Source organism: Lithobates pipiens, unplaced genomic scaffold (genome assembly GCF_037356315.1).
Source record: "Lithobates pipiens isolate NorthernLeopardFrog02 unplaced genomic scaffold, aLitPip1_a1.2 Scaffold_8, whole genome shotgun sequence".
NCBI lineage: Eukaryota > Metazoa > Chordata > Amphibia > Anura > Ranidae > Lithobates > Lithobates pipiens.
The window spans coordinates 285,370,166-285,396,754 of NW_027507903.1; the positions used below are offsets into that span (position 1 = coordinate 285,370,166).

Genomic DNA, 26,589 nt, shown 5'->3' on the forward strand with positions numbered 1-26,589 from the left:
GTAGAATAAGAGCAAGCCATGTATGACCTGTGTTTGAGAGTGTTCAATTACCGGATGCTCTTTCACTTCCAATTGTAAGAAGAGTATACTAATTTGAAGTGGGCAGTAATAGCCGCCAAACATCTAAAATGCAGCGTCAGTCTTTTCAAATCTAATACATGAATCAATTTGAAAATAGCAAAATGGTTTAAAGTAAGAAGAGTTGAACTCTAGGTATCTTTAACCACTTCTGTCCATCCACAGCCTATAAACAATGGACTGAAAGCAGTGCCGATGCGGGTCAACATGCCAAAAGGTCAGCTTGCATTGGTGGTTCCTGCGCAGCTCACTGAGCTCGCATGTGGGAGCCTGGTGATGGGTGTGTCCCATGGACACAGCGGGTCACATTACCGCTGTGTCTGGGTGATCACATGGTCGTGTACCATGTGATCGCTGTGTCCAATCACATCAATCGCCTAGTACTCAATGGAAACCAAATGTAAACATTGCTTTTCTCTATGCTCACACAGACCTCCATAACAAGGTTTCATACCTAGGGTGGTTATTATAACCTTAATTTATCTAGTTTCTAAATACAGCTCAGGCTTACCATAGAATGACCCCTGATAACAGTCGTGAGTAGACTATGGATCCATACTAATAACAGTTGTTTAACTCAAATGACAGAGCTTAGCAGGGCTATTGTAGTGAGTTGACAGCTGCATTCAGCACCTGCTTCATGCTGTCACTATCCTTAATACTGCAATGAAGTAAATGTTTTTATTCAAGGCTGAGCACAGAACTCTCAGAGAACCATTTATATAAGTCATCGTTTAATCAGAATAAAGTTTCAGCATTACAAATAGAACAATGCCTCAGACATTTACCTTTAACTAGAAAAAGACCCATCTGAAACAATGGAGACAGCAAGAATAAAGCTAAACACATGTATGAATGCAGACACGGGCCCTCATACCCCACTGTCATAAATAGCCATTTCAAAAACAAAGATCATCATCATTTGTAGTACATCAATATAAATAATAGATGGCACAGCTACTTTATATAAACATTTAAAATACATGAAGTCATACTGATTTACCTGATAAATATTAATAATAGTGTTCATCAACTCTTGTATTTCAGGCAATTCTGCCCATACTAATACCAAAGGCGGATGACCACACTTTGATCTAATGCACAATAACAATACAGTTTGGTCTGCTTCCCACCCCTACACAGCTATTATGACATTGATTCGTTTTCCACTGAGCAATGCCTGTCCTATTTCTTTTATTCTGAGCTCTGATGTACTGGGGAATAAGCAAAGCTAATGTAAATATGAAAATCAGTAACATTATTATTATTATTACAGGAGTTCAGGACAACTTTTTATTTGTTTGCCAGGAGACAAAGGAACCCCCACCCCACCCGTTAATAATGGGGTTGATTTACTAAAGGCAAATATACTGTGCACTTTGCAAGTGCAACTGCTCCACATCTTAGTAAATGAGGTTCACTTTGCAAAGAATACATACAAGAAAAAAAATCAGCATTTTTGCTTGCACATGATTGGATAGGAAGGGATTGGATTGGAAAGGAAGTCAGCAGAGCTTTCCCTCATTTACTAAGCTCTGGAGCAACTGCAATTGCAAAGTGTACAGTCTATTTGCATTTAGTAAATCACCTCAAATGTTTATTCATGGTGCTCGGAGCAGGCTAGAGCTTGGAAGCGACGCAAAAAGCTGCAAAGATACAATTTCAGAACAGTGGTGTCACAGTTTCGATGCATTATTGCATAACTCCCATCTGATTGCCATTAGGAGTGTCTGTCCCTTGTTTGGAACCAATTAACTTGGCTCTTCTTAGCTCCTCAGTTGTCCCTCTTTTCGACCTGGTGTATATGCCACTAAAAACATGAACTATTTAACTACCAAGAGTTGCACATTTCATTCCAACCTCTAAATGATTGCATTTTTTATTTGAAAAAGTCTGTATAAGGTATAAATTTGGGGTGAAAAAAGCACCCGTGGACTTAACCTGTCACATTTTGTATCTTAATTCGAGTTTGCATTATTAGGAGGATAGCAGAGATTTTTCTAAAACTGGTGCACTCAGAAACTGGTGCAGGTGTGCATGGTAGCCAATCAGCTTCTAACTTCAGCTTGTTCAATTAGGCTTTGACAATAAAACCCGGAAGTTGATTGGTTTCTATACAGAGTTGCACCAGATTTTGCACTCCCCAGTTTTAGTAAATAACCCCCAATGTGTCCATCTTTCCCACCTCAGAAAGTTGAGAAGTATGGTATTGTTACATACATAGTTACATAGTTACATAGTTAGTAAGGTTGAATAAAGACACCAGTCCATCCAGTTCAACCTGAGTGTCTACAATTGTCCCTATCCCTGTACTTTGCACACTCACATAGGTCCCTACCCTCAAGGAGCCCACAATTCAAGGTCCCCATGCGTATACTAGGGTACATTTTGGACAGATTAACCAATTAACCTACCTGCATGTCTTTGGATTGTGGGAGGAAACCGGAGTACCCGGAGGAAACCCACGCAGGCACAGGGAGAACATGCAAACTCCAGACAGGTAGTGTCGTGGTTGGGATTCGAACCAGCCGACCCTTCTTACTGCTAGGTGAGAGTGCTAACCACTACACCAAACTACACATAGCGTAGCAGAAGAGTGAATAAGAAGAATAAGAAGAGCAAACATTGTATCAGGTAAGACAGAATATGTGCAGCCTATATATACAGTATATATAAATATATATACATATATATATATATATATATATATATATATATATATATATATATATATATATATATATATATATAGAGAGAGAGAGAGAGAGAGAGAGAGAGAGAGAGAGAGAGAGAGAGAGAGAGAGAGATAGATAGATAGATATACATATTATATATATATATATATATATATATATATTTACTGTATATATAGGCTGCACATATTCTGTCTTACCTGATACAGTGTATGCTGAAATATAAAAAAAAAATTCAGGTTCATTTAATCTATGGGCTTTCCAACAGCTACATAAATTCATGTTTTCAGTGGCCTCAGGAAACTATACTCTGTGGATACATTGGACTTGATCAACTAAAAGGAATATTTTTTTACTTGGCTCATTGAAGCTCTACTTTCTTCATTTGTCCAATCATGTGAAACGTACATTTCAATTATTTTTACACTCCTTTGCACATGATTGGGTGTTCAAAGTAAACCCCAGCTCCCTGGGCTAAGAGAAAATATGTACTTTTTTTTGTAAATAACCCTTAGTGGACTTATAAGAAAAGCTCAATTTCAGAGCCGAATCACTCCAAATTTAACAAAAATAAAGAATATCGCCCGCTGTAAATGTTTAATATGCAAAAATCAGTTGGCGTCGACAAGCAAATTACTGTATTTCGTTGCAGGAAGGCATGTTGGGGCTTTGGCCTGAAGTCATGAAATGCAAAGCACCTTTATGCTGCCCATGTTGTTCCTTTTATCAGGGACTAATAGCTGCTCTAAAACACCAAAATGATGACATAGATGATTACATTTGCTTAGGTTTTCAGTATGGGATTTGACTGATCTCACAGGGTATATGTGCCGTAACTGACCAGAAATGACAGAGCTTGTTATGCAGATACCAAAACCAACCACTATGGTCATACCTGTGCAGTCTCAATGTGTGGGTATATCAGTCATAAAATCAAACAATAATCAAGGCCTCATCTCTTACCCTGGCTGACTTCTACGTCTTGGCTTAGCGTCTCTGCACTGGTGCTGTGAGAAAGTCTTGGTACAATGGATAAAGAGTTTGGAGAAGATTCAGAGATGTCCATTTGTGTAAGGAAGGAGCAAGGTGCGGGACTTGAAGGAACATGAAGATTGTGCTGGGAGTGTTCCAAGGTATGACAAGCCTCATTGTGAAGTGGCGTTTTCCAGTGGGATATTCCTATTGCGACTGGCCCATTCACTTCAAATCCTACAGAACAAAAATACTGATTATACAAGCCACAAAATACCTGTAATATAAATTATTCTTCGCCCGCTAAGGCATTTTCACAACAGGAACCACTTAGGCCTCATGCACATTGGATGTTTTCTAAACTCTTCTTGAAGCCTTCTTCCTAGCAGCAGCATTTTGGCAGACAAAAAAATGCACGGCACTTGTAAAAGCGCATAACGCTTTTAGCCACGTTTATTCTTGTCAAGAATTTGGGCGTTAATTAATTTCATTGGCTAGAATAATACATTTAATCTGACCATTGAAATTGATTAACTCTCAAGCACACGTTTACAAGCATCAATCGTTTTTTTCTGCCCAAACTCTGCTGCTCCTGGGCGCAGTGGCAGTGGGTTTTTTCCTGCCACTAAACACTGATAAAAGCCTATGGAGTTCCTTCTCTAAGTTGAGAGTGCAAAATCTTGTTCAGCTCTGCATAGAAACGAATCAGCTTCAAGGTTTTATTGTCAACGCCTAATTGAACAAGTTGAAGTTAGAAGCTGTTTGTCTTTCATGCACAGCTACACCAGATTTTGCAATTTCAACCTTTAGTAAATGAACCCCAGTGTGTGCATGGACACATTGGCTAACATGCAGGGGAATATTTAGAAGTAGGGGGGAAAAAAACGCTAAATGTCCTTAGTAGCAGCTGTAAAAACGTCCAGTGTTCGTGAGGCCTTAAAGTAATTGTAAACCCTCACCTTGTAAAACAACCCATTCAATTTAAAATAGAAATGAAATACAAAACACCTGTGTAAAGAGAGAAAAAACACATTATAAATACCTTTTTTACTGCTTTTTATAAATGATCCCATTCCCTCTGTTCTCAACTGCATAAGAGCTGAGGGGAGGAGAAGCAGCAGCACACTGATCTTCCCAGTGAAATGCTGTGTGAGGGGCAGGACAAGTCTTATCTATGGAGGAGAGAACACTGAGTTCCCAGCATAGCCAGAGAACCGACCACGCTGGGTTCTCCTGCCTAGTGTGGGCATTTTTTGATAGGAAAGCAGAGGGACTGGCAGGAACACCAGGGATTTCACACAAAAGAAGCAATACAAATAGAACAGGATAATTTTTCATACAGGTACATGGTATGACAGGCACATATCAGGAATAGGAAATGTTGGATTTACCTATTCTTTAATCACTTAACAAAAGGGCCCGTAGCCGAATGACGGCTACAGGGCGGTTGTTTAACTCTGAGAGGCCGTCATATGATGTCCTACCAGAATTCCGCTCTCGCGCGCCCCCTGGGGCGCGCACTCAAGAGCATCCATGACCGCCGGGTCCACAGGACCCGGCACATCATGGATCACGGTAAACGCCCACTCATCGCGGCCGTTTACCATGTGATCGCTCCGTCAAATGACGAAGTCCTCCCTCAGCCTCTCTGTACCGATCGGTACAGTGGAGGGGGAAGAGATTGGTGTCAGCAGCGCTGTGGGCTGCATCTGCAGTGCCCACATCGCTGCTCACTGAAATTTAACCCCTCAATTCCCTGCCAATACTCTGCAATACCAGCCAATACTCTGCAATACCAGCTAATACTCTGCAATACCCGCCAATACTCTGCAATACCCGCCAATACTCTGCAATACCCACTAATACTCTGCAATACCCGCTAATACTTTGCAATACCCACTAATACTCTGCAGTACCCGCCAATACTCTGCAGTACAATTCCAGCCAATACTCTGGGGGAAGAGATTGGTGTCAGCAGCGCTGTGGGCTGCATCTGCAGTGCCCACATCGCTGCTCACTGAAATTTAACCCCTCAATTCCCTGCCAATACTCTGCAATACCCGCCAATACTCTGCAATACCTGCCAATACTCTGCAATACCCACTAATACTCTGCAATACCCGCTAATACTTTGCAATACCCACTAATACTCTGCAGTACCCGCCAATACTCTGCAGTACAATTCCAGCCAATACTCTGCAATACCCTGCCATAAATTGCCATACCCAGAGATACCCAGCCATACTTGGAGATACCCAGCCATACTCGGAGATACCCTGCACTACCAAGCCATAGTCGGTGATACCCTGCAATACCCTGCCATAGACATCACCCCCCCTCCCACCGCCCTCCGGTGTTTCTACCGACTCTCCAATACGATCAAAGCCAGGATCTTTTTTTTATTTTTGATTTCAGGCTTCCCAGCCTAGAGGTGAGATGCGGGGTCTTATTGACCCCATATCTCACTGTAAAGAGGACCTGTCATGCCATACTCCTATTACAAGGGATATTTACATTCCTTGTAATAGGAATAAAAGTGATCAAAACATTTATTTTTGGGGAAAAAAATGTCAAACTAAAATAAATAATGTAAAATGAACAAAAAAAATGTTTTTTTAAAGCGCCCCTGTCCCCATGTGCTCGCATTCAGAAGCGAACGCATACGTAAGTCCCGCCCACATATGAAAACGGTGTTTAAACCACACATGTGAGGTATCGCTGCGAACGTTAGAGTGAGAGCAATAATTCTAGCCCTAGACCTCCTCTGTAACTCAAAACATGTAACCAGTAAAAAAAAATGAAAGCATCACCTATGGTGATTTTTAAGTAGTGACGTTTGGCGCCATTCCACGAGCGTGTGCAATTTTGAAGAGTGACATGTTAGGTATCTATTTACTCAGCGTAACTTCATCTTTTACATTATGCAAAAATTGGGCTAACTTTACTGTGTTTTTTTTAAGCACAAAACTGTTCTTTTTCCCCCAAAAAAGTATTTGAAAAATGCTGCGCAAATACCGTGCGAGATAAAAAGTTGCAACGACCACCATTGTATTCTCCAGGGTGTTTGCTAAAAAAGCATATATATAATGTTTTGGGGTTCTATGTAATTTTCTAGCAAATAAATTATGATTTATACATGTAGGAGAGAAATGTCAGAATTGGCCTGGGTGCTCCAAAACGCCTGATGGCGCTCCCTGCATGTTGGGCCTCTGTATGTGGCCACACTGTGTAAAAGTCTCACACGTGTGGTATCGCCGTACTCGGGAGTAATAGCAGAATGTGTTTTGGGGTGTCATTTGTGGTATGCATATGCTGTGTGTGAGAAATAAACTGATAATATGACAATTTTATGAAAAAAAAAAAAGTAAACAAAATCTTGATTTTGCAAAGAATTGTGGGAAAAAATGACAACTTCAAAAAACTCATCATGCCTCTTACTAAATACCTTGGAATGTCTTCTTTCCAAAAAGGGGTCATTTGGGGGGTATTTGTACTTTTCTGGCATGTTAGGGTCTCAAGAATTGAAATAGGCCATCAGTACTTCAGGTGTGATCAATTTTCAGATATTGGCACCATAGCTTGTGGACTCTATAACTTTCACAAAGACCAAATAATATCCACCAATTTGTACTTATTTTTACCAAAGATATGTAGTGGTATAAATTTTTGCCAAAATTTATGAAGAAAAAATTACTAATCTGCTAAATTTTATAACAGAAACGAAGAAAAATTCATTTTTTTACAGAATTTTCTGTATTTTTTCTTTTATAGCACAAAAAATAAAAAAAACAGCGGTGATTAAATACCACCAAAAGAAAGCTCCATTTGTGTGAAAAAAAGGACAAAAATTTCATATAGGTCCAGTGTTGCATGACTGAGTAATTGTCATTCAAAATGTGAGAGCACCGAAAGCTGAAAATTGGTCTGGTCATTAAGGGTGTTTAAGTGCCCAGTGGTCAAGTGGTTAAGATATAAAATAGTATCATGATGTATGCCTTTTTGGTTACTCCGTATTTTCAAGTCTGCCTAACAAACAGTAAGTGATGAGACTGCAACTAAATTAAAAAGTATTCACTAGAAAAAAAAAAGCTGGCAAGTATATTTTGTAGACAAAGGGTCCTTTCACACGGGGCGGATCAGTTCTGATCCGCCCCGTGGATATCCGTTTGCTCAGCGGGTATCACTCCGTCGATCCCCGCTGAGCAGGGAGATGACAGGTCCGTCTCTGCACACTGCGCAGGGACAGACCTGTCCCAGCGCCGCTCTCCCCTATGGGAGATCGGATGACGACGGACCGCAGTGCCCGTCGTCACCCGATCCGCAGACGGATGGAAAAATAGCTTTTTCCTCCATCACTTTTTCGGATCGGAGCGGGTCGGATGTCAGCGGACATGTCACCGCTGACATCCGACGCTCCATAGAGCTCTATGGAGCACCCGTTCAGGTCCGCCTGAAAAACTGACAGGCGGGCCTGAACGGAACGTCAGTGTGAAAGGGGCCTTATGATATACTATACATAATGCCTACTCTACTTCCCCCACTCTGTCCAAAATGGAAGAAAAGTTCTACTTTATTGTGTATTGTGTATTGTGATAGTAGGCAAACACATTTTTTCAAAGCAGTCTCTTTCCGCTACAAACAAAAAAAGACAGTAGCTGAAACACAAAACTATGCTCAAACCGGTCTAAGTAATATACTAAAACATTATTTAAATTTAGCTGGATAAAAAAAAGTCTCTACATATAAATTGGTATATATTTTCTGAATGCTGTCATAAAGGGGGTTATTTACGAAAGGCAAATCCACTTTGCACTACAAGTGCAAACTACAAGTGCAAAGTGCACTTGAAATTGCACTGAGAGTGCACTTGGAAGTACAGTCGCAGTAGATCCGAGGGGGACATGCAAGGAAAATAAAAAACTGCTTTTTAGCTTGCATATGATTGGATAAAAAAAAATCAGCAGAGCTTCCCCTCATTTCAGATATACCCCTTAGATTTACAGCGACTGCACTTCCAAGTGTACTTTCAGTGCAATTTCAAGTGCACTGTGCACTTGTAGTTTGCACTTGTAGTACAAAGTGGATTTGCCTTTCGTAAATAACCCCCATTGTGTCATTTTATGGTCGGTGTGTAGAGAAGGTCCTAGAGCAATATACAAAGCAGTAGGCCATGTAAATCGCCTTTCACAAGTCAGGGAATGTTGGAAAGTAGATAGAACTGAACTGAAAGACGTATCTATTGGGGTTGATTTACTAAAGGAAAATAGACTGTGCCCTTTGCAAAGTGCAGTTACCCTCTGCAAGAGCAGTTGCTCCACAGCTTGGTAAATGAGCAGAAGCTATGCTGACTTTCATCATCCAATTATGTGCAAGCAAAAATGCAGTTTTTTATTTTTCCCCAGCATGTGATTGGATACTCTTTACAAAGCTGAAGTTTTACCTAATTTACTAAGCTCTGGAGCACTTGCACTTGCAGAGTGCAACTGCCCTTTGCAAAGTGCACAGACTATTTTCCTTTAGTAAATCAACCCCATCGCAATTTTGTCTCACTCACAAAGTGGTGGCAGATTTGTTCCCCTAAATCACAAATTGTCTTTAGTATACATTGATCACATTCTATATTATATCTATCTTACCTATCTATCTTTCTTACCTATAGTGATCTGACTGACACAGCTGTAGTAGCTTGTCCCACTAGAGAGGTTATTGTAGCTTCCACTGTTCGGATCTGTGTCTGTAAAATAACAAACAATGAATGAGAACTTCAAGGGAAGAAACTAGCTAGAAGATTTCATAAAAGTGCTATTCTTACTTATTACAGATACAACAAAGTGGATCAACTATTTTAAAAGCACAGTGACTTATAGTAAGCAATCTTTTACATGTTTGATTCAGACCCGATTCTGGCAATTGCAGCAAATTTAGCTCAGGCTTTAGAGTTTGACAGGCCGCACGGCTTGTCAAACTTGCCCATTGAGGTCGATAGGGCCATTCCACAACTGGGGGACATATACTTGGCTTGCAATTTGCATTTAAATAAAAGCAGCAAAGAAAAAAAAAACAGGCATCAGGAGGCAGCAGTAGCACCTAGTAATTAACAAATTCCTGCGCTAATGGAAAAACATGACTCACTACTTCAATATAATTTGTCACACACTTATGAGAACAGCTCCCGGGGCACTGCACTTCATAACCCCCTATTTAGGAGTGACCCTTGATTTAGAAAACAATATGTATATATTGTGCCGTGCTCATGTACCTTATCATTATATCAATAATAATAATTATATCAATAATAAACACAAGCGATCATAACACCATGGGCTTTATTTACGAAAGGCAAATCAACTTTGCACTGCAAGTGCACTTGAAAGTGCAATCGCTCTAAATTTGAGGGGTAGATCTGAAATGAGTAGAAGCTCTGCTGATTTTATCATCCAATCATGTACAAGCTAAAATGCTGTTTTTTATTTTCCTTGCATGTCCCCCTCGGATCTACAGCGACTTTACTTCCAAGTGCACTTGCAGTGCAAAGTAGATTTGCCTTTAGTAAATAACCCCTCTTGCATAAAAAAAATATATATACATTTATTACTCTGTGTGGGAACACTTTTTCTATGTTGGCAGCTTCTCATTATAGTCAGTAGAGCCAGTCCAGGTTTGCACATTAGTTCTTTTATTTTTTTTTATTTTTATATTTGATCATAACATCTCCCATTTCTCTCTTGCTAGTGTTACACAGTGTTTCCCCTTAATAACGAGGAACAATAAAACAGTGCTCACTGCTGGTGTACATACACACACTGACCAGAATTAGCGACCTCCTTAAATTAATAAGTGGGTCAATAACAGCTTTGTATTCCGAAACCCTCCTCCGCAATCCTTTTTTCTCTTCTACTCCCCGGATACATATATATAATCTCAACCCTAAAGCATGTCCACTTAATAATAGAAATTTCTTAAGAGAGAAATAGACTTTTACACATGGTAGGTGAGAAATGTGCCAGCACAGTGTTGTTCATGGATGGAGGTGTATTATAGCTCTGAGGAGAAATACAGCACCAGAAGAAAACAGAGTTATTTTTTTATTTTTTTTATAAATCTTTTTTTATTCATCTTTATTAAACAAACAGCACAAATCACAACAATAAAAGACCATACACACGGATATATGAATAAAAACAAGTTAAAAATCCAGTATAACAATAATACATCTATAGGAGAAGGAAAAGAAAAGAGGCAAGCATTAGTTCCTTCTCTCCCCAATGGATTCAAACTTATAATCATAAAAGTTTACATGTCATAGATAATGGCCCCAAGGCCATTTGATGCTGTAAGTGGTTTGTCCAACCACTTGGCCCACACTTTATCATACTTACTAGGGCAACCCCTGTTCATATACGTATCTCTATATAATGTAAAATTATTATTTACCAATTGTTTGCAATATGAGAGCATGAGAGACCGAGGTTTCTTCCAATACAACGCAATAGCTTTCCTTGCATAGAATAGTGTTATATTAGCAAACACTCGCTTAGACGCTGTAGGTAGAATAGTCTCTACCAAACCCAATAAATAAACAGACATTAAGATCGGTAAAGGTATAGAGGTGATAGAGTTCAATAAATACACCACTTCCTTCCAAAAAATAACTATATATGGACAAGTCCAGAAGATGTGTGTAAAATCCCCGTGAGTTGCTCCACATCTCCAACAATCTGAAAAGCACACCGGATTTATTTTTTTTAAGCATGGCATAATAAATGCTCTATGTATCAATTTATATTGAACCATACGATCTCTCAAAGATATCAACGATTGCAGAGGGAAATCCCACACACCCCTTCAATCCTCCATATCTAAATCTGGTATATCTCGCACCCACCTAGCTCTAAGAACCTCTAATGACAAGATAGAGATTAATATAAAATGAGAATACAATCTCGAAAGTAGGCCTATCCAAAAATTCGGACCTAAGTGTTAGTTCTAAAGCAGACTGTTTAATCTTTAACCACTTCAATACCGGGCACTTAAACACCTTCCTGCCCAGACCAATTTTGAGCTTTCAGCGCTGTCGCAATTTGAATGACAATTGCGCGGTCATGCTACACTGTACCCAAATGAAATTTTTATTATTTTTTTCCCACAAATAGAGCTTTCTTTTGGTGGTATTTGATCACCTCTACGGTTTTTATTTTTTGCGCTACAAATAAAAAAATACCGAAAATTTTGAAAAAAAAAAATGTTTTTTTTTGTTTCAGTTTCAAAACTGTAAATAAGTACATTTTCTCCTTCACTGATGGGCACTGATGGGGCTACACTGATGGGCACTGATAAGGCGGCACTGATGGGCACCAATGTGGCACCAATGAAGTGGCACTGATATGTGGCACTGATAGGCGGCACTGATGGGCGACACGGATGGGCGACACGGATGGGCGACACGGACGGACACTGATAGGTGGCACAAATTGGCACTGATAGCTGGCACGGATTGGCATGGATGGGCGGCACAGATGGGCATGGATAGGCGGCACAGATGGGCATGGATAGGCGGCACAGATGGGCATGGGTGGGCATGGATAGGCGGCACAGGTGGGCACTGATAGGCGGCACAGGTGGGCACTGATAGGCGGCACAGGTGGGCACTCATAGGCGGCACAGGTGGGCACTCATAGGCGGCATTGGTGTTATACTATAGTAATGGATGCCAATCTGTGCCAAACAATAATGCATGCCAATCAGTGATGCCCATTGTGGGCACTGATTGGCATCCATTATGGGCACTGATTGGCACCCATTGTGCTGACTGGCATCCCTGGTGGTCTAGGGAGGATTACCTTTTCCCTGGTGGTCTGGTGGCGTCTGTAGAAATTGAGTTATTACTGTATTAATAACTATATTTCAATAATTCATATTGATGAGGAAAGTTCCAAGAAAATCCGTTCAGTTCTCGTGTAAAAATACCAAAATCGATTTAATAATAAAAATAGCAAAATATTAAAAGAACAGTGTCAAAATGTAGAATATAAAATAGCATCGATAAGTTTCTTATTCTTAAAATGAAGATAAATGTATCTTTGTGTATGTGTGTGTGTGTAAGAAAGTTTGTCAGCCTCCTCCAAAGTCTGTGTCAGTCTGCGTCTCTGCAAGTCTGCCCTCTAGAATAGCCTGTCTGTATTTTTCTACCCCTAAAACTAAAAACCCCCACCCTTTTCCCAATTAAGAATGGTTTAACTGAGCCCTGTTGTACCACAGGGAAAGCCCGCGAATTCTGAATGAGCAAATTCCCTCCCACCTCATCCAACAGGATGTTGAAATACAAAACCGTCTCTAATCAAAACATTCCATTGAAATGGCAAAACTGCCATGTATTAAACCATTTAAGTTATACAATACAAGTTTCCTATCTTCTAAACCAAATTCTACATATATCAGTAAATAGATTATATACGTTTAAAATGCAATGTACGTAATGATAATCCTAATCAGGAAATACTGTAATATAAAGAAATAACATGTATCATACTGAAACTCTGTCTTTTAGATAAGGATGTAACATTACCTCTTAAAATGGGGGAGGGGGAATGATCAACTGGCTCTAAATTACAGCCATATGTGAAATGTACATAGAACTACTTCCCATGAAATGCATATGAAGCTTTAAAAACACTTTTACATAAATATATGTAAATATACATATATATACATACATATATACGCACATATATGTACACAGACATACACATACATATATATATATACACATATACACCCATTTCACTTTATCCATATCTAGAATATATAATGATATACATTAGCAAGTCAATCATACTCAAGACCCAAACCATATATAAATTTTAATATTCTAACAATTCCCTCTCAAAATGAATGATTAAACAATCTTTTCATTTTAAATCTGTTATCAATATCTGAATCTAAATCTGAATCTAAATCTAAATCCATTTCTAAATCCATTCATACCTCAAACGCATCACATTTGTATTCATTCATACAATTAGATCTTAAAATAATTGACTCGAATGTACATTTTCAAATTTTGATTCTATATAAGGAAAAGTGAATTTCATAAACCTTTTGCTTCATATACCATAAAAAATATTTTCACCCTTATTATTTTCTTATTCTTTTACCAAATAAATCAATCCCCTTAATTTCATAATTCATAAATGTAACATTGTTGTACAATACTTTGAAATATGAATATCACTTCAAAAATGTATGATTCATATTTTTTCCCTCCAAATTATGTTTAGCATAAACCTTGTCAAAATTAAACATAAAATATGTTTCTTAACTTCAATTTGTTCATATATGTGAGATGATTTCAAAACTACAGTTACATATTACAATGTAAAAGTTACTCCTAACTTGTCTATATGACTTTTAAGAAAAATGTACTCTGTCTTAATTAACACCAGATGTTCCCTCTAACTAGAATGACTCTATTGTAAGGATGTTTAACCCTTTCAACTCTGAAAATACACTACATGTGTTTATAAAAATCAATGTGTAAAAAATATCTCATCTTGATATGAGAACCATATTTTGTCACATAAAAATAATATATAAAAAACTGCAATATCTGATGGATAAATTATTTCATCAGTAGTCAAAAAATCAAAAGTCCATTGTTTTTAAAATGTCCTCTCTTATCAGAGGTTCTCTTGAGAATTTTTTTTTTTTTTTTTTTTCCTTCTTCTTGCTGCACTCTGTAAAGTTGGAAAACTTTATTGAACATAGAAAGACAACAATAATTATAACGAATGAATCTCTTCTGTCAATTCTTCTCCCAGAACTGATATTCTTAAATTTCAATATTTTGTTTTCATCTGGAAGGTCTAGAAATATAAAATTTCTTCCTTTTGGTGACTTACAAGTCAGATCCTAAAAAAGAATGCAGTATCATTATTTTGAATTTAAATAAATGCAAAATATACCTTCTTTTATTTATTCATTTAACATACCAAAATTCTAATATTTTTTTATGACATACTAAACATATTTTAATAATAACATTTCTAATTACCTTACTTTGCTCTACTTTTCTTAAACTGACCAATACTCCTTAATTTATTAGTTTGTGTATTTAAACTATAACAAGACGCAATTTCTCTTTTTTTGTCATGATATAAAACCTTTGTTTTATCAAACGAAAGAAAAGGTTTTAATTCAACCCTAGAAGATTGAAGCAAACTATATATTTACTTCTCCTCTTTAATATTTCAGAGTAATGCGTGTTGTACTGTACTTCTAGCATTTTCTAATTCAACATTTTCTGTAGAATTTTTGCTGAATAGTATAACCATGCTTTGGGTAACACATACCTGATGAACAATTCTTAATAGCATTAACAAATCCTGGCTCACAGCCTCTCTCAGCACTTGTTCTAACAATACCATTTACAGGCTTTCTAAATACATTTAACTGAGAATGTTCTGTTATCACATCTACCTGTATGGGTTTAGATTGTAAAGTTTTAAAAAATGGGCAATATTTGTCATATAATTCACCTGAATGAATTCTCTTTAAAAGAATTTTTACTGACCGATAAGGTGTCTGTAATATGATCCTACTAGATCTCACAATCTTTTCTGTTACTTTGACTGCAAAATAAACACTTAACAATTGCTTCATATTTGTGTCAAAAGTCTTTTCCATATTCGTCAATCCTCTGGAGAAAAAACCTATTATTTCCGGTTCACCATCTTTTACCTGAGACAAAATCACTGATATGGAATTCTCAGATATCTTAGTAGACATTAGAACAGGTGTAGATATTCCAATTTCAATTGCATGCAACGAGACAGCATTCTGCAAATCTTTTTTCAACATTTCAAAGGCATTTGTCTGGGTTTGAGTCCATTGATCAAACACAACATCTTTTTGTTTCAAGAAATCCATTAATGGTTTAACTTTATCATCATATTCCTGTAAAAACTCTTTACATAAATGTACTTCACTCAAAAATTGATATAATGCCTTGTAAGATGTTGGAATTGGAATAGCAGAAATGTTTCTAACTTTTTCCTGTGATAACTGTCTCTGTCCCTGACTAATTTGCATATGAAGAAAATTGACTTTATTTTTCATTAACTGAACTGACTCTGTGTTCAATTTCAACCCTGCTGTTTGTAACAAAGTAAATAACTCCATCAACAGAGTGACATGTTCCTCTGTATTTTGTGTAGACAGCAAAATTTTGTCCACGTGCTGGAAAATACATTTTGGTCTAGAAAATTTTGATAAAACTTTCTCCAAGCACTCGTGTACTAAACCCTCACTGATATCTAATCCTGGAATTATTCTAGTGAATGCATAAGTTTCTTTATCAAAGCTGAAAGCAAGTTTATAACGACAGCTGTTTGTCAATGGTACTGAAAAATGACTATTGGCTATTTCCAGTACTGAAAATACTTTGGCCTTGGCATCCATTTGTGACATAAAATTTAAATTAGGAACAATAAATTTGTTATTTGTAATGCATTTATTCAGTGATCTTACATCAACTGATATAGAATACGAATCATCAGCATTCTTGATAGGCCAAATACAATTATTTACCACTGATTGTGCCTTCTTTAATATTCCTTGCTGTAAAAATGATTGTACAATGTCAAAAACAGGACCTATTGATTCTTGTGGCAACTTATTTTGAATTTGGGGCTTCGGATCTCTTCCCTCAATTTCTATCTCAATATCTTTAAACAAACCTGTATCCATTTTGGTCTGACTCCAAAGACTTTTATGTGCTCTAACCGATTGTTCCAATTCGAGATTGGTTCCTGTGTGTGGCCAATTAAAATCTGAAGACATGTCAGCGACTGCTGTACAAATACTTCCAACGTTACTGTACTTTAAGGAATCTATTAACATAGATTTGGGCCTAGATGAATCTTTCCATATAGTAGAATTACTTAAATCAATAATCCAATCTAATTTACTAATCACATCCATGCCTAAAATATTCTCTGTATTTTGGCAACACCATATGTCTATATTTGTTTTTAAAATTCCGGGAATTTCGAGAGTCACATCAGAAACTTTAACTGCAACTGTATTTTCTTTTCCATTGAAATCAATTAAATTACATTTTGGAGAATCAATATTCACAGATAATTTGTGTTTAGTTAAACTGAGTTCAGATCCTAAATCTATTAACCATTTAGTATTCTTACCATTTAATAAACCATGTAACCATGGCCTTCCACTTTCATCTATTAAAAGTGAAGTCACATATTTTAATCTTGGAGGTGACTCAGAACCTTTTTCCCTAAATCCTGATGGTGATGGAAGTAATCCATCCCTCTCATTTTCATCATTGTTTGTCATATTGATTGAACTGTCATTAACAGTCAATGTACTGATCTGTTTGACTTCTGAGGCATAAGGCAAATCAATCAAACTATTGTTTGAAGAAGAAAGAATAAATTGCTCAGAAATATGTTCTGTATTTTCTACTTTCAAAGTTTTCCTTTGTGTACTATGTATAATGGGAATAACATTTCCTGTCTGCTCTGAAACTTTAGCTCCGCCTGTGACGTGTGTCTCATCATCTCTGGGTGTGGCATCACACGTGGCAACTCTTTGAATGCCATTTTCCCTTTGTTTGTCTAAAATATGTCTACATGCTGAAACTTTATTTAATATTTTCCTTTTAAGCAAAACTTCATGTTCCTGGTCATATTTTCCTATAGACCGTTTAACTGGTACCGAAGATAATTTTGGTTTAAACAAACCTTTCTGTTCTTGGTCATCAACCTTGATAGACCGCTTATCTTGTACAAAAGACTCCTGCATAGAATCCGCATTAACATTCATAGAGTCTACATTATTAATCTCTAAACTCTTGCTTGACTCTGTTTTAAACTTTACATTATTCTGTAACTCAGGCAACTGAATATCCTTTATTTGAATTGCACTCTGCAAATCATCTATCCGCTCAGACAAACATACCTGAGTCTCTGTTTTCCCCTTAGTACAAACTACAATTTTTTCAGGAACTCCTGATATCATTGTATCATAAACTTTAATCAATTTAATCAAATTCCTAACCTGTTTGCTGAATTTCTTAAAAGTAAATTTTGACTTTTGTATTTTGATATTAGCTTGTAAGCATTCATTGAACATGTAACACCATAATTCATCGTCTTTAACAAACTTTGACAGATTTTTAAATTCTAATTCACTCTCATCAGACAATTCATGAATAAGATTCATACTTACCAATGTAGGATAAGCTTCATTCATGTAACACGCGTTCCCTCTCTTGGCGGGAAATTACTTCATCAAGAAACAGATTTTCTTGCACGTGCGCAAACGTCTCACCAATTTTGATAATTCTTTTTCTTCCAAGTTCAATTCAATGATGCCGAAAATGTGCTTTTTCGATTTCTTCTGAAGCTTGACTCAATAGTCAATGTTTGTGCTTCTATTCCCTCTCGTCAAGCGAAAGTAGAAATATTTCAAAAAAAGTTCGATATTCGGATAAATTGACACTGGCAAGGCTCGCCAAAAATGTAGAAATTGAGTTATTACTGTATTAATAACTATATTTCAATAATTCATATTGATGAGGAAAGTTCCAAGAAAATCCGTTCAGTTCTCGTGTAAAAATACCAAAATCGATTTAATAATAAAAATAGCAAAATATTAAAAGAACAGTGTCAAAATGTAGAATATAAAATAGCATCGATAAGTTTCTTATTCTTAAAATGAAGATAAATGTATCTTTGTGTATGTGTGTGTGTGTAAGAAAGTTTGTCAGCCTCCTCCAAAGTCTGTGTCAGTCTGCGTCTCTGCAAGTCTGCCCTCTAGAATAGCCTGTCTGTATTTTTCTACCCCTAAAACTAAAAACCCCCACCCTTTTCCCAATTAAGAATGGTTTAACTGAGCCCTGTTGTACCACAGGGAAAGCCCGCGAATTCTGAATGAGCAAATTCCCTCCCACCTCATCCAACAGGATGTTGAAATACAAAACCGTCTCTAATCAAAACATTCCATTGAAATGGCAAAACTGCCATGTATTAAACCATTTAAGTTATACAATACAAGTTTCCTATCTTCTAAACCAAATTCTACATATATCAGTAAATAGATTATATACGTTTAAAATGCAATGTACGTAATGATAATCCTAATCAGGAAATACTGTAATATAAAGAAATAACATGTATCATACTGAAACTCTGTCTTTTAGATAAGGATGTAACATTACCTCTTAAAATGGGGGAGGGGGAATGATCAACTGGCTCTAAATTACAGCCATATGTGAAATGTACATAGAACTACTTCCCATGAAATGCATATGAAGCTTTAAAAACACTTTTACATAAATATATGTAAATATACATATATATACATACATATATACGCACATATATGTACACAGACATACACATACATATATATATATACACATATACACCCATTTCACTTTATCCATATCTAGAATATATAATGATATACATTAGCAAGTCAATCATACTCAAGACCCAAACCATATATAAATTTTAATATTCTAACAGCGTCCCTGGTGGTCCAGTGTGGGCATCCTCGGGGGGGCTGTGCTGATAATCGATCAGCACAGACCCCCCCTGTCAGAGGAGCAGCCGATCGGCTCTCCTCTACTCGCCTCTGACAGACGCGAGTGAGGGAAAGCCGATCACCGGCTCTTCCCATTTACACTGTGATCAGCCGTGATTGGACACGGCTGATCACATGGTAAAGAGTCTCCGTCGGAGACTCTTTACCGAGATCGTAGTTGCCGGGTGTCAGACTGACACCCCGCAACAACGATCGCCGCGATGCGCGCCCCCGGGGGCGCGCAGCGGCTCATAATCCTGATCACGTCATATGACGTCCGGTCAGGATTATGCAACCACTTTGCAGCCGTCAATTGCCTATAGGGCGGGCGGCAAGTGGTTAAACTGTCCTGTGGAAAATGTGCATAAAAGGTGTGATGAAGCTGAAAATATCTAAATAGATAGGAATTCGAAACATTAAAAGTCAAAGTTAGTCTAGAAAGTGTGCATAATTTCTGATCTGTAATCACCTGAGAGAGTATTTTTATATTATATTTAATCCATGCAATAAGCTCCAGTGTCTAAAAAAATTGAGTAAGGGTAAGATTAAACCATAAAGGTGCGTTTGGAGAAAAAGCACCTTTAACTTCCGGTTCCCTCGCCGCATGAGCTAGCTGCGCTCCCGCCTAGCTCCCGCTGCAGAGCCCCCCAAATCTATTGAGGTTTCAAAAAAACGTAAAGCCTTTCAACCGATATGCTCGGAACTGTTTAAACTACAGATCAAGTTTTCACTGGCTTTTCCCGCCGTGCTTCGTCTTAAATCCCCCAAAGGGGAACAACTCTCCTTCCAAGACCCATCTGAAGCGGAAGCATTCTTACGCTCTATCCGATCAGACTCTTCACCGGCTACACCTTCCAAATCTGCCTCTACCCTTAGAGCCCTGGATCAAAGGAGCCCTAGGAAAGACTCCCCCAAACGCTTCCGAGCTTCGGATCCAGACCACAGGCAACGTACCTTTCCTCGCTGAGATCTCTACTGTCTCCCTATGACGGTTCTGTGTTTTTTTTTCTCTTTTTTGCTCCCTCCTTCCACCTGGCTTGCAAGCTAGGTTGTACCGAGTAGTGGCTCTCCGCTGTCATTACACCCTTGGATTTTCACCTCATCTCTCCCTCCCATTTATACCGGCTGCTCAGTTTCGCCACCAGCTAGTACCGGGAGCTGCTACTCCACCGGACTCGGAGGTTCTGGACTACAGATGCCGTAAGCCTTCAGTATTTGTCTATCTTCTTTCAGGTTACACGCCTGTGTCCACAGACAAGTGTTCAGGTTTCTTTTTTATTATACTGTGTTTGTTACGTAGGTTCGGCACAATGTTCTGAGTTAATGTTCACAATCTTATTGCCTTACCATGCTTTATCTTTGTTCCTACATTTTTTGTCAGGTCTCAGCATGACTCCACTGTGTACGTTACCCCCCTTCCGCTGACTAATCGTTGCGCTGTGACGCATATCCTAGCCCGGCGGGCCCTATAGGGTCTCACGGCACTACCCGCTATTTACTCCATCCATCGCGGGGCTCTGCTGGGGAGCCCCCCCTTTACACAGTGAACTCATGCGGAAAACAGAGAAGTACATGCTGTTGTTTCTTTGTTTGGTTATTTTTCCTCTATTTTCATTTACCCCTCATGCCCCCCTTTCCTTGCCCCCCCCTGGCCCCCCTCCCATGTTCCCCGGGGTTCTCCCCTTTGTAAGTCAAGGATCCCTGGACTGAACCCCATACCTTATACCCCTACTGAGCTCGGTCTAAGCTACCTAAAAACTCACGCCCTTATACGTCTCACACCCAGTCATTCACACCCACAGATTCCGCCCCTCTTAGAGTAATCTCCTGGAATGTCAAGGGTCTTCGCTCTCCTCAAAAGAGAGTGAAGATCCTTCGCCATCTTAAAAGGCTCAAGGCGGACATTGCTCTATTGCAGGAGACCCACCTCCATGCATCCGATTTTCCGCACATGCAAAAACTGTGGGTGGGATCGGTACATGGAGCCGCATCAGTGGGTCGTAAAGCAGGGGTAATACTCCTAATTCACAAAAACCTTCCTTGTACGGTTTTATCCACCCTCTCAGATAATATGGGTCGTTTTTTCACCGCAACGGTACGGATAGGCACTAAAGAAATTTATATCTCCAACATTTATGCCCCTAATAACCCCACTAAGCAATTTTACTCTGAACTTTCGTCGTGGCTGCTTCAATCCAACCACTTGCCTCACTTGGTAGGGGGGGATTTTAATGACGTTATGCATCCCTCGGTTGATAGATCCTCCCCCAACAAACATTCACACAGCGCCACCACTCCGAGCCCTACTATATTTGCCTCCACCATGGACTCCCTACATATGACGGATCTATGGCATCTCGCTCATCCTACAGACAGAGAATTCACATTCTATTCCAACCCCCATAGATCCCTGGCCAGACTTAACCATTTTTTTGGTTCGGATGATTGTATACCCATGGTCTCTGATTCTGAGATACATGATATAGCGGTCTCAGATCATGCCCCAGTAGCTATCGCCTTGGACAGACTTGACCTCCCCCCTCACCCCAACCTTTGGCGCTTTCCAGCCTTTTTGGCTAATAACTCGGATTTTATTATATACATGGAAAAAGCCTGGGCGGAGTACACCTCCACGAATGCCATCCATGCAACAGAACCTAACCTATTCTGGGATGCAGGGAAAGCGTACCTTAGAGGTCGCATTATCTGCTACGCCACATCATTTAAACGTAATGCTCTCAAGCATTACAAATCCGCTAGCGCCAGACTACACGCAGCCCAACGGCAGCTCTCACTATCTGACTCCTCCACTCACCATGATGGATGAATGGGTTTCAGCCAAGGCAGCTTTCGACACTCGGGCCGACACCCTTGAACGTACGAAAAAGGCTTACTTGGATGCTACCCTTCACAAGTACGGCAATAAAGCCGGAAAAATTCTCTCCAGACTGTGTAAAGGGGGCCATCGCCCCACTCACATCACCTCCCTCTGTGATCACATGGGCCACACACACTCTTCTCCGCAAGCCATTAATGAGACTATGTTGAAGTATTACACAGATCTCTACGCACCAGACCCCATCATACGAGAAAAAGCTCGGTCCTTCTTAGACAAAGTGTCCCTTCCCACCCTTTCAGCGCAGCAATTAGAGTCCCTCAATGCACCCATTTCTCTAGCTGAAATTGAAACTACCATTCGCCATCTGCACCCTCACAAAGCGCCAGGCCCCGACGGCTTTACTAGCGATTTTTATAAAAACCTCATTCACCTCACAGCACCCACACTCCTTTCAGTCTACTCCTCTGTTTGGGCGGGGGGGCCCTTACCTTCCTTCTGGGAATCAAGCTATCATTAAGCTTCTTTCTAAAAAAGGGAAAGACCCGTTACAACCCGGTTCGTATAGACCCATCTCCCTCCTTAATCTAGATGTGAAAATCCTCTCAAAGATTGTGGCCTCGAGACTAGCCGATATCCTTTCCCACCTAATCCATCCAGCCCAATCGGGATTTGTCAAAGGTCGGACAGCCACACTGAACATCCGCAAAGTTCTACTAGCTCTCGAATCTGGCAAACAGAACCCCAAGGGTACCTATGCCATCATCACCCTAGACGCTGAAAAAGCCTTTGACAACGTCAATTTCGATTGGCTATCCATGACCCTCTCCAAGTTAGGATTTTCAGGCCCATTTAGCCACCTCATATCTTCGATGTATGCCTCTCCCACCGCCCGTCTAGTAGCGGCAGGCCTTCTCTCACCCAATTTCCCCCTACATAAAGGTACCAGACAGGGTTGTCCCCTTTCCCCCCTCCTCTTTAACATAGCCTTGGAACCCCTCTCCAGATACCTATCCCTCTCGGCTCCCCTCCAGGGTATAAAAATAGGAGGCATGGAACTCCGCACATCCCTATTCGCAGACGATATCCTTATATTCTCCTCAAACCCCCCATCTGACATTCTCACCATTAAAAATACTTTCGATGAGTTCAGGTTGTGCTACGCATAAATTACTCTAAAAGTGAAATTTTACCTATTGGCTCTCACTCCTCCCCTTCCTGGATTGGTGACTCCCTATTCTCTGTAGCACCCTCATACATCACCTACCTGGGAATTAAAATTGGGAAACTGCCTTCTTCTTTGTATCAGCTGAACTATCCCCCTTTGTTGACTAAGATATCTCAAGAATTGACCAACTGGATGGATCTGCCCCTCTCGCTCCTGGGAAGGTGCCACCTTATAAAAATGGTCAGCTTTGCCAGACTTCTATATCCTATGCAAACTCTCCCACTCTTGCTCAAGCACAAAGATGTTACTTCATTAGAATCTGCTATCTCCAAATTTTTATGGCACGGCAAACGACCACGTATTGCTCTTAAAAAATTGCACCTTCTTAGGGGCGACGGTGGCATCAGTCTACCTAATATTAGGTTATATAATTTAGCTTGTTTACTTAGAACCAGCCTTGACTGGATCACCCACTCGTCCAGGTACTCTAATTTTGATTTGCAATCCGCTATGGCTCACCCCTTTTCTTTGTCTGCTCTGCTGCATTCCCGCTGGAAATCGGTACCCCCCTCACCAACACAATCTTGTCTTCAGAGACACAGCAATAGCGTGGAGAGAGTCCAGAAAACTGGCCGGACTTACCCCCTTTTTATCCGTTCATCTACCTATCCAAGGAAATCCCTGTTTCATTCCAGGACTTCACTGTAAAGCCTTCTCTGAGTGGTCGGCACGGGCCTGTCCCTTTTCCCCTCCCTATGCGACCCGCTCACTGGCAAACCGCTTCCCTTTCAAAAAGTGATGGCCTCATTCTCAATCCCCTCCTCTCACTTTTTTCATTACCGACAGTGCATCAGTTATATCACCCAAAACTTGCAAGGAGGACTCCCGGCGATTTCAAACCAGCTTCATGGATCAGCTGATTTGCGATGAAGGCTTCAAGATCTCAGATATCTATAAACCTCTTCTGCAACGGTCGAAGACACCTGCTTCCTCTACCTCCATTGCAAACTGGTCCTCAGCCTTCCCGGACACTGATCTTGTCTATAAGATTCTGCACGGTCTCAACAAGGTTTTACGCCTGACGCCTAACGAAATTTGGAGGGAAACTCAGCTTAAGATTGCCCACAGGGCCTACATTCCTTTCCTTTCTCCTAAATCCAAGTGTGATGGAGCCTCCTGCCCTCACTGTCATCACTCGAAGCCGCCCCTCTCTCATCGATTATGGTCCTGCCCTATAATATCCACCTTCTGGGACCAGGTCTTGGCCTTCGTTTTCGACGTCACCTTGCTGAAATTACCTAAGGAACCTCTACTCCTCATTTTTGGTTATTGGGACCCCATTCTGTTACCATGGTCTATCTCTACAGGCGCTGGACCCTCTCCAGGGTCACCTCCAAGGCGAGCTATAGTGGAATGGATCCTGTTATGTTTACTTGTGGCCCGTCGCCTCATACTACGATTCTGGCTACAGCCGTCTGGCCCTCCAGCCTCCCAACTACACAAGGATCTTCTATCCCTTCTACACACGGAGAGACTCACGACAGATTTCTCCCATGCTAAACAAAAAGCAGCTTTCCTCGCCAGGTGGCAGATGTTCATGAACGCTACCATGTCACTCCAGGATCAACGCGCTTTGGACCAACTCTCCTTCATCTACGATGATTCGCTCCACTCCTGATACCACTTTGTGACTTTTCTACATAGGCCGACTCTCCTCAACTCTCCTCCTCACCAGGATCCTTTTATGTGGACATTACCATTGAACCCCCCCTTCCCATGTCCCTCCCTGTTTTTTGCTTACCCCCCCTTCTTCTTTTTTTTCTCTTTCTTAGTATTATATTATTATACTGCTTTGTTAGTTACAGCTAGGCATTTGGCCCTTAGAGAGCCGGATTTATCGTCTGTTCTATCTGAGGTTCAAAACAGTCGCTGATCCATCCAGTTTGGTCTTTATTACCCTCGGTTTTCATAATTTTACTGTCTTTGTACGTTCCTATGTCCTGCGGTTCTCATTTGCCCCAGGGATTTACCTGGATATATACCTCTTCTGTACTGAATGTGCCTTATCACGAGTCTATGTATCTTTTTTCTTTTCCTAATAAAATTTATTTAAAAAAAAAAAAAAAAGCACCTTTAGGTTAATTTTCACATCTAAGACCAGCCTCCCAGGCACACGTAGTAGTAAGCATTGAAGGAGTCAACAAATATGGTGCTCTTTTTCCCCTAAAGAGAAGAGCCTTAAGAGCATCCATAGAGCCTACTACTGCAGCTTCCAGCCGGGTAGAGGAGTTATATAAATCAGGATTTAGCCACCATGTGGCCGTAATCAGCTGGGTGGCCGAAAGATACTTATATAAATCCGGAAAGGCTAGACATCCCTGTTCACAAGGACGCATCAAGGTGGTTAATTTATACCTGGGGTTCTTTGTTCCCCATAGAAACGATGAAAAAAGTTGATTTAATTTTGTAAAAAAAGACATAGGGAGCCACTGGGGAGAGTGTTTAAATAAGTACACGAAGCTAAAATGTGATTTAAAAAAAAAAAAGAATCTTGAACTTTTCAAAGCAAAGAACATATAATAAATAATATAAAAGCAGTTTGTTTATTGTTTCAAACATTATTGATTTATTGCAATTTTTCACTATGGGAGATTTTATGGTGTTATGATTGTTCATATTTATTATTGGTATGTTGGTAAGGTTTATAAGCAGAACAATATACACATATTGGGGGTTATTTACGAAAGCCAAATCCACTTTGCACTACAAGGGCAAATCGCACTTGAAATTGCACTGAAAGTGCACTTGGAAGTGCAATCACTGTAGATCTGAGGGAGACATGCAAGGAAAATAAAAAAACAGCATTTTAGCTTCCACATGATTGGATGATAAAATCAGCAGAGCTTCCCCTCATTTCAGATGTACCCCTCAGATTTAGAGCAAATGCACTTCCAAGTGCATTGTATTTTAGCACCTCCAAATGTCTGCCAGCCACTACTATACCGCTCCTGGTAAGGATTGCTGCCAGTGTGAAAAAATCTTAAAGCCTAGTACACAAAATCAGAAAATTTGATGAAAAAAATATCACTTTCAAAGTGACCGTACGATAATCAGATTTTTAGTAAATAGCTTTCTAAGAGCCGATCATGACAAATCGTCTTTTTTTCGCACAATACCACACACATAGGGGTGCAATGGATCAAAAAACTCACAGATTGAATCGTTCCTCGGATCAG

General features: G+C 39.7%; 1 protein-coding gene across 2 annotated transcripts in view; it reads right to left on the reverse strand.

The window, feature by feature from the left end:
- ANO4 (anoctamin 4) overlaps positions 1-26,589 on the reverse strand; it is a 320,816-nt gene that overhangs the window by 258,180 nt on the left and 36,047 nt on the right. For both annotated transcript variants that reach the window (XM_077472273.1, XM_077472272.1), the window contains exons 2-3: positions 9,397-9,477; positions 3,735-3,980 (exon numbers count right to left, since the gene is read on the reverse strand). In XM_077472273.1, the coding sequence (XP_077328399.1) occupies positions 3,735-3,980; positions 9,397-9,477 (327 nt within the window). The remainder of the gene's footprint in view (positions 1-3,734; positions 3,981-9,396; positions 9,478-26,589) is intronic.